This window comes from Netta rufina (assembly GCF_964035555.1).
Source record: "Netta rufina genome assembly, chromosome: 31".
NCBI lineage: Eukaryota > Metazoa > Chordata > Aves > Anseriformes > Anatidae > Netta > Netta rufina.
Window position 1 is genome coordinate 981591 of NC_140155.1, and position 8689 is coordinate 990279.

Here is an 8689-nt window from a genome sequence, read left to right on the forward strand (position 1 = left end):
GTAAGGGTATAAAAACGTGAAGGATGCTCTCCGTGTGTCTGAGGAGATGCATACAAGTGAAGTGTACTCGCTTTGCATTCTCCCTCCAGAGGCTATAAAAGCACCTAGCACTTGCCCTGAGCATATATTAGTTCCTACCTGTTAATGAGGGCCCTGCATTGAGGAGTGAGTTAGGGGGAGAAAGGGTAACCATTAACTGAACTTTTTTGCTAAAACAGCTCTATTTGTTCTATTTTCTTTGAGCTCTTCTCCTGCTGGAAAAGGAGTCTGAGTAACTGAACCTTGAAGTAAGAGACCACAGTGCATTCAGTGAGAAGTCCCAGGGAAACATCTTAGCTGGCTGAAGCTACTGAAAAAGCAGACCTGATCTGTGCTCCATGGATAGGACATGTTTCACCTGTGTACTTTCAGGGGTGTGCTACCCTCCTCTAGCAGCAGGAGAGTAACAAGTTGGAGGGCAGGGAGATGTGTCCTACCCCGGAGGGTGCCCAGAGCTTATCTCAAGGCTAAAAAAGGTCAAGAGATGGAACAGACAAGAAAGGTACAACTCAGGAGGTTCAATCCCCAAGCAGAAGGGGTGCAAATTAACTGCTTGTACGCCGAGGTTTAGAGACGTTTGTATCCCTGGGTCCAAGGCAGTGGCAGAAAAGAGACAGGTAACCCTGGTGCCAATAGCTGGTTTATATCCAGTGCTCAGCTGGCTTCAGTTAGGTCTGGATCCTAATGTCTGTCCCAGGGAAAGGCCATGTTCAGGCCCTGCATCCTGTCCTGATAGATCCTGTCAAAGGTCTCACTCTGTGCCACTGTGAAATGGTTCTTCCAGTCCCCGCAGATGCCTGTGGAAGGAACATTTCGATCTCAGAGCACATCCCAGTGCACAGCCCCCCTTTCTGCTCAAAGGCACAGGCACAACCCCTGGGTCCAGTTACCACCCTGCTGGGCTGTCCAAAATGAGATACCTTCCTCATGGACCCCATTCTACACTCCCAAATGCAGGTGCTGTGGCCCTCCAGACACCCTCTGTCTGTTTGTCCCCTTGGGGACACCAAAGCCCCACTGCTTCACCCTCCATGGGCCCACCCTGCTCACCCTTTCTCAGAAACTGTCCCTTAGTCTGGTCCATGATGTCCGCAGGGAGCAGGACAGAGCTGCACATGGGGTTCTCCCTCATGGCTGAGAAGGAGGCATTTTGAACTACCGAGGAGACAGCAGCATCATCTAAATCCTGTCCCAAGAACTGGCAGATGCGTCTCACACTGCCTTGCAGGTCCTGGGGGAACAGATGGAGCCTGTTAGCACCCAGGGGCTTGTGACACATCAGCACATTTGGAGCTGGTGGGTCTGCCAAGGTCTCTACCTGTTTCAGCTCTTCGTAGGTGATGAAGAAGAAGTTTTCCTGGTCCTTCATCTCCATCCAGCCTTGGACATGTTCAAACCAGGAGCCATGGGGCACTGATGGGAGACAAAAGGCAGAAGGGGCATGGGTCAGATCCTGCCAGGGTTTTATAGGGTTTGCTGACCATGACTTCCTGAAGACATCTGAACCCTGTAGAAGAAGGCAGGGAAATGGAATTTCCATCTGTTTCAGAGCCCAGCAGAGCTTTGTGGGCCTGTGGGCCTCTCTCCAGAAGTATCTTTGTGTTTGTTTTTTGTTTTGTTTTTTTTTTCTTCCTGAGCCATTCACCCCTCTTCTGGGGGAAGCTCTGCTTCACAGCCATCATCAGTGGACCATAGGAAAAGAGCCCTGAGTCAGAGGTGATGAGAGACCCACACACACAAATGCTCTGAGCAAGCCACAAACCACACTCACGCTCTCCATTGAGAAAGTCCCTCAGGAACTGGTCAAAGGATGTGGGGTCCTCATAGCTGCTGCACATCTTGGAGAAGTAGTAGTAGGAGACAACGACATCTCGAGGATCCCGTAGGGTGTAAATAACCTGGGGTAGAGTGCATACAGGAGTGAGACACTCCTACTAAGGGAAGGCAAATTGCTGGCACTGTCACTGGCACTGTAAATTGAGGGGTCTGGCACAGAAGGATCAACGCTGTGCTCCATCACACAGACCTTGGGCAGGGGTCCATGAACACACTAGTTCCCTAGAGTCATCGGAGCTTCCCCAGAATATCCAAAGATGCAAGATGTGAGACAGGGGGTTGCATATTTCCATCTGGGGGGTGTGTAGGACTCCCACCCTAGGCCAACACCAAAGTTCTCACTCCCCAAGGCCTCCTTACCCCAAGTTTTCCCCGATCATGGGCAGTGGCCCTCCCAGCCTCCCAGTCCCCTTCAAGCTCTGCGTGGGTGCCCATCCCACCTTGGCAGTGGAATGGGAGAAAGACTTGGGGAAGATGTGCCTAGGGAGGTGGCAAGTCAGCAGACGAGGTGAGGGGTAGCTGAGGGCTGCCTCCAGGCCCAGACGGGTGGAGAACCAAGGCATACGGTCCGAATTGAGGATGGTTTGGCTCCAGCTGGGGTGGCCACGGCTGCGAATGAGGCTCAAGATCTCGGTCATCCACACAGTGCCTGCCAGGGATAGCAGAGATGCAGGGACTTGCCCAGGGGGTTGGGATGGGTGGACCTCACCGGCACCCTCATCACCAAGGCTGTGCTCCCTAGGAAAAGGTTCTCCCTTGCCTGTGCGAAATCACTGTAGGGGAAGGGAAGAAGAAGATTAAAGGAAAATGGAAGAAGGAAGAAAAGGAAGAAGGAAGAAAAGAAGCAAGAAGGAAGGGAAGGGAAGGGAAGGGAAGGGAAGGGAAGGGAAGGGAAGGGAAGGGAAGGGAAGGGAAGGGAAGGGAAGGGAAGGGAAGGGAAGGGAAGGGAAGGGAAGGGAAGGGAAGGGAAGGCAAGGCAAGGCAAGGCAAGGCAAGGCAAGGCAAGGCAAGGCAAGGCAAGGCAAGGCAAGGAAAGGAAAGGAAATCTCACCCAAAACATTCCTGTTCCCCACCACAAGAGAAGACTCACCCTCTAAACTGCCCCTGGAGGTGATTCCACAATCCCAACCTATTTTCTGCCACAGACCTTCCCCTGATACCTACAGAACACTCCGCCCGTCTCCCCCCTGCCCCCCTCCCAGCCACCCCTGCCATACCAGACTTGGGGTAGGTCACGTTGAAGACATCATCATCCCGCACCAAGAACTCGTTGTGGGCAAAACTCAAGCTGTGCTCAGAGTTATAGGCAGGGGGGAATTTAATGCCTTTGTACGTCACGTAGTGAACTGGCATTGTGCCCAGATAGGGACGGGGCACTGCAGCTCTGCAGCCCTACACCAGGGAGGGAGAGAGACAGAGTTCTGACTCCAAGCTAGGAAACATCTTCCCACATAGCAGGCCCCAAAGAGGACCCCATCCATCCCATTTGCCAAACATCAGGGTAGGGGTGTGTTATGCAGTGACACACACTCTCTGATACTTCCTCTTGAGGATCCTACATCAACAGCAGGTTGTCCAGATGGGGAACTGCTGGGTTATAGGGCATTTAAGAAGCCCTGGGGCTAAATTCCTGCTAATGGACCAATGTCTCTTCTTTCTCCCTTGCTGCCCCAGGTGTTTACCTGCCCTCACAGCTTGGATGGGTGTGTAGCAGTTATCTTAGCAGGATCTTGGGCAGGCCAGGGAGACAGGAGGCAGCTGGAAGCCAAAAATTCCCTGTCCGGTACCCAAGACACAGCTTTACTCTGCTGCAGGAGCTGTAGGACCTCAAGGCTTCCAGGGGCTGGAGAGAGAATAAAAAGGAGAGGAAAAGTTTTCCTACCCTTGTGCTGCCGTTCTGGAGCAATGATTAACAAGCTCCAAAGTCCAGCAGCCCTCCCTTTCTTGCAGGGGGGAAGGGGGCGGGTAGAGGGGGCTGGTGTTTTGGGAGCACAGCAGAGATCAAAGCCAGTCCCCCACATCCTCTGCCCTGAACCCAGACCCCCTGCAAGAATCCCAGTTTTCTCCCATGCCCCTTTATTTTCCCATGTAACTCTCTATTTTCCTCCAAATATACTATTTAAAGCCCCCAGAAAGACCCAAGGAGTCCTACTGCAGTGCCTGCATTTCTTACCATTTATATTTCCCACAGCCGCTTTGAAAAACCCATTCTATTCCCATGAGCTGAAGGTCCTTTCCATTATGTCAAACTATGCTGAGATTGCATCTTAAAAAATGCTGTATCCTCCAAAAGGAGGAGAATGGAGCTCAGTGCTACTCCGGAAAAGAAAAAAGGGAAAAAAAATAAATAAAAGTCAATTTAGCAAATCCACCTGTGACATTAAAAAAATAACCTGCCAGGAAAAGAAGAGTTGCCTCTGCAGCAATAAAGGATGGGGTAATTCTTGGTTACTCTTCCTCTTCTTCATGAAAAACCTTCTTAACTGAACAACTGAACTACAGGGAGAGGAATAAGGGAAATTCTTTCTCCAGTGAGGCATTATATGGTGCTCCACTCCAAGGACAGGGATGTTTAATGGCCTTAATTAGAAGCAAGCAAACGCCAACCAATACTTTTAGTAAATAAGGCAGCCACATAGTCACATGTGAAATTAAAGGTATTTTCTAAATGCTACGCTAGGGATGAATGCAATAAACAATTTCTTGAAGCTTTTTTTATTATTATTAAAAAAAAAAAAAAAGGTATTTTGAAAAACTTATGTAACACAATGTTCTGATTAAGTACACTGAAAAAATAAGTTAAGTACATGGTGTGTGTGAAAAGTGCCTGAGTAGTAGCAAATATTGGCTTTGAGTGCATAGGACAGTTGTTTATAAGACAAACAACTAAAACAGCAGTTTCCCTTTTGATCACGTCCTGTTTTCAAAGCAAACAGGAGAAAAAATGGGAATTAAGAAATGTTTAAACACTTCAAAGAGGAATGTTAACTGAACACAGGCAATCAATTAACAGCAGAAGCAAGGAATGCAATTAATCCCTGGGACTACCCATCACCTTTGTTGCTCTAAACTAAGAAAAAAGTTAAATAAAACTAAAAGCTTCAAGGAAAGCCCCCCAAAAATTGCAAAAAAATATTTTTTCCTTGCAGTTCATAAGAGAATCTACATTCTTCAGAACAGACCTAAAGAGAATCTAGCTGTCTTTTTATAATCAGCAGTTAATAAATAACTAGACTTGCCTGACTCCAGTAAGTAAATATACTAGCCTAAATGATCATTTTAAAATGGGCAATTAATGTGCTTGTAAACACCCTATCTTAGATGTATAGTTATTTAAAAAATAAGGTCATCATCTGTATTTTAGAAATATACATCTCATCATATTTAGAAGGCAGTAAAACAGTAAAAAATGTTTGGTTAGTTGAGATAGAGACAAAAATGAAAAATATGATACTAAGTTTTAGATATGTTGAAAATCATAAAATTAAAATTAAAATTTAAAAAGTAGCATAAAATCATCCATGCTACTGGGGAAAAAAAAAAAAAAAAAAGAAAAAGAGAGGATTTTAAAATGTAACCAAGTGTTTTAAGTCAAACTTTAAGGAAAAAACTGTAATTTTCAAGATTGTCAAGTAAAAATACTAATATGCAACAATTTCAAATTATGCTTGTTACAGCACAATTAACAGAAAGTAAGAAGTATTTAAAAGTATCCTGGTTTTGGCTAGGATAGAGACTATTCTCATCCTAAATCCAAAACACAGCACCATACCAGCTACTAGGAGGAAAAAATAATTCTACCCTAGCCAAAACCAGGACAAAAAGCTAAGAAAGAATTAAGGCATGCTTGTCTTTTAAAATGTAATTATGATGTATGAATAATAAATTCCTTTTTGAGCACCGAGAAAGAAGCCCCAAATGAATCCAATGAAACCTGAATTCAAAGGAAATTAAAATTATTTAAAATCAATTAAAGTCATTAATTGAAATTATTACTTTAATTTAAATTAACCTAATTAAGGTTATGATAACTGAGTGAAGTCTCATTAAAGAAAAAACATTTATGCCAAAGGGGAACAGAAGTCAAACACGCCGCACTTCCGAGCAGCCTGGGCAATCACCCTGTTGCTCCAGCTCCAAAAAGACCAAATCCCTACTTGGGTGGAAATTAAAAATAAATAAGGCACCAAAATGTCAATATCAGGTTTGGAACTGAAAGGAAAAGAGATTTATTTTTTTCACAGATCTCACCTAAAGGCGATGCAGTGGTAATGCACTACCCTCTCTGGGTACCTAATGACTTGTTAATTAGATGTAGACTGCAGAAGGGAGATTTGTCTCAGTGTAAGGCAGGCTTCTGGGTCTCCTCTGGAGGCACCTAGTGGTGGTCCTGTGGTAAGTGATGCTGAGCAGAAGCATGCCCAGATGGGATTATGAGGAACATCAAATGCCTGCTGCTTTGACACATGATACTCTGCCCTTCCCCTCTGAACATAAAGGGATGCATAAAGAAATTGACATGTCTAATTCTCAGGTGCTTATAAATGCAGCCCTCCAGGTTGGTGAGCACAATGGTCCCCATTGGGATAAGCCACAAGGAAGTCCATGTCACCATGTCATCGTGTCCCTGTGTACATCAGTTGCCCCAAACCAAGCCATTCCCCACCTCCCAAGAAGGCAACAAAGTGAATTGCAGCACTGAGGTGTTGTCAGAGTCCAAGCAGCTTGGGGAGACATGAAGGAAAATCTCATTTTGAATGTTTGAAGCGCCTCCAAAGATCCCTTCACCTCCTCTGACTGTGCTTGTTTGCAAACCTGTTTGTTTTTGGTGTGGCTTTTCAAACAGTTCCTGCATTTCTTTTATTCCCTGCCTGGAGCAGCTCCATGCAGCCCTGTATCTCTTTGTTTGCTCTGCCTCTTGGCAAACTTAATTCAAAGAGCTGGATTATCCGTGGGTCCTTGGAATCACTTGCAGCCCTTGCAAACAATTAGGCTTACATTTCCCTGCCTTGTTCTTGTGCTGGGGAGATTGGTTTAAGAGGCTATGTTACACAATGTGGGTAATTTTGTATTTGAGCTCTTTGAAAAGGTTTACGTAAATCCTGATGGTGATTGTCCATGCTATTGGTTTATCCTAAACCCTCTTGTACCAAAACTTTGGCATGAGGATAAAAGGTGGCAGAAGCATCTCAGAAATTTCCCAAAGCAAATGCCAAAGGACAGGTTTGGTTAGCAGAGTCGTGATCCAACAAAATGGCTTCAGGAACTGCAGATGGCAAGTGGCAGGGTCAGCCCTTCCAAGGGACAGGGGCTGGCTGCTCCTTAAAAAACCACACAGGTGCTGGTACACACTTGAGTAGCTTAGAGAAGACACTGCCCAGAGAATAATCCTAAGAAGCTGTCCTAAAACACACTTTTTGCACTTATTTTGAGCTATTTTGCTTATTTAAGCATAATTTCTAAAAACTGTTGGCTGCTCTGCTAGAATGGGCAATTCATACTTACTACACAAATCACATCTTCACAGAGGATGAGCCATCTGCCAGTCTTGATGATGGAAAACCATCTTCATAACCCTACAGTGGAGCTGAGATGCTGCTTCCAGTGGTCAGGGCCCGCAGAGTCACAAGCACTGTGAAGGGTCTTGCCCCTTTCAGTAACTTAGATCTTGGGACTTGTATGCAGGAATTTTAATTTGTCTTTAATGTCCTTTAACAACCTCCAGAATCTCCCAGACCTTATGCAGGTATTACAAAAAGAGAAAAGCTAGCAACAGAGGTATTAAATATTACAGAGATGGCAATGCATGCATCCATTTCAATATCACCTTTGACTTTTTTCTCTGCAGCTGAATTGACAATTTCTGCACCTGCAAGGTCTTCATGATCATAGCCCCCATACTCTCCACCAGCACCACCCCATGTACCTCCAGTCACACACTGTCATATCTTCCATATCCTCTCAAAACACTTTCCATGATTCCTGGTCTTCTCATCGCATCTGTCTGCAACAGTTCCCCAAGGTCCATCTCTCTCTCCACTCCTCCCTACCTCTCTCTGTCTCAACCTCCTCCATTCCTCAGTTTCCCTCACTTAAAATCTTTTCATGGAGTCTTCATGGATTGATGCAAACCAGGCTATAGTTCCCCCTGCTTCTCCGTTTGATTCTCTGGCTCTAATTTCCTCCAAAGCTGTTGGATGAGGAGATTAATCAAAATCACTTCTAACTGTGGGGCAGGAAAAATATTTTTTTTCCCTCTCCTGAGCTTTCTCCTTCACTGTTACTGAATAAATGTGGCTGCAGACAGGGATTATCAAGGGGTTGGTGCTTTGTGGGTAGCAGCTGCAGCAGAAAGCAGCTCCAAATAACATACATAAGATGCCAATGAGTTTTTTTTTCCTTCTTTGGGGAGTGCTTACTGTGCCCCTGTTCTTTTCTGACACGGGTAGCTCCTTCCCCTTGTTCCTTTCCAGGCTGGGTATTTGCAGTACAGCGTCCACTCTAGGAAGGAGGCATCGAGGCAGACCTAGGTGCAGAAGACATCTGGTTGGTACTGCTGCCAGAAGGGTTTGGTTGCAGACCGTTGCGACTACAGCAAGGGCAACCAGCCACAAGTTACCCGCAAGGTCTCCCAAGTGGATTCAGGATGTGTCAAGTACAGCAAGAGAAAGCCAGGAGAGAGAGGAAGGGAGAAAAACAAACAAATAAATAAATAAATAAATAAACAAAGGCAGATTTATTTAAGCATGCCTTAATAACGCATTTTTCTTTCAAAAATATAAGCATGCATTGGGAAAAATAATGCATTTAACAT

General features: G+C 45.5%; 1 protein-coding gene across 1 annotated transcript; it reads right to left on the reverse strand.

The window, feature by feature from the left end:
• Positions 1–720: 720 nt before the first annotated feature.
• On the reverse strand, positions 721–3228 carry SULT2B1 (sulfotransferase family 2B member 1; the record flags this gene model as incomplete). Its single annotated transcript, XM_084303793.1, has 6 exons — positions 721–836; positions 1090–1270; positions 1358–1452; positions 1811–1937; positions 2316–2524; positions 3093–3228. The coding sequence occupies 6 exons, from the start codon at positions 3226–3228 to the stop codon at positions 721–723; spliced, it is 864 nt and encodes a 287-aa protein (XP_084159919.1).
• Between the last annotated feature and the right edge of the window lie 5461 nt (positions 3229–8689).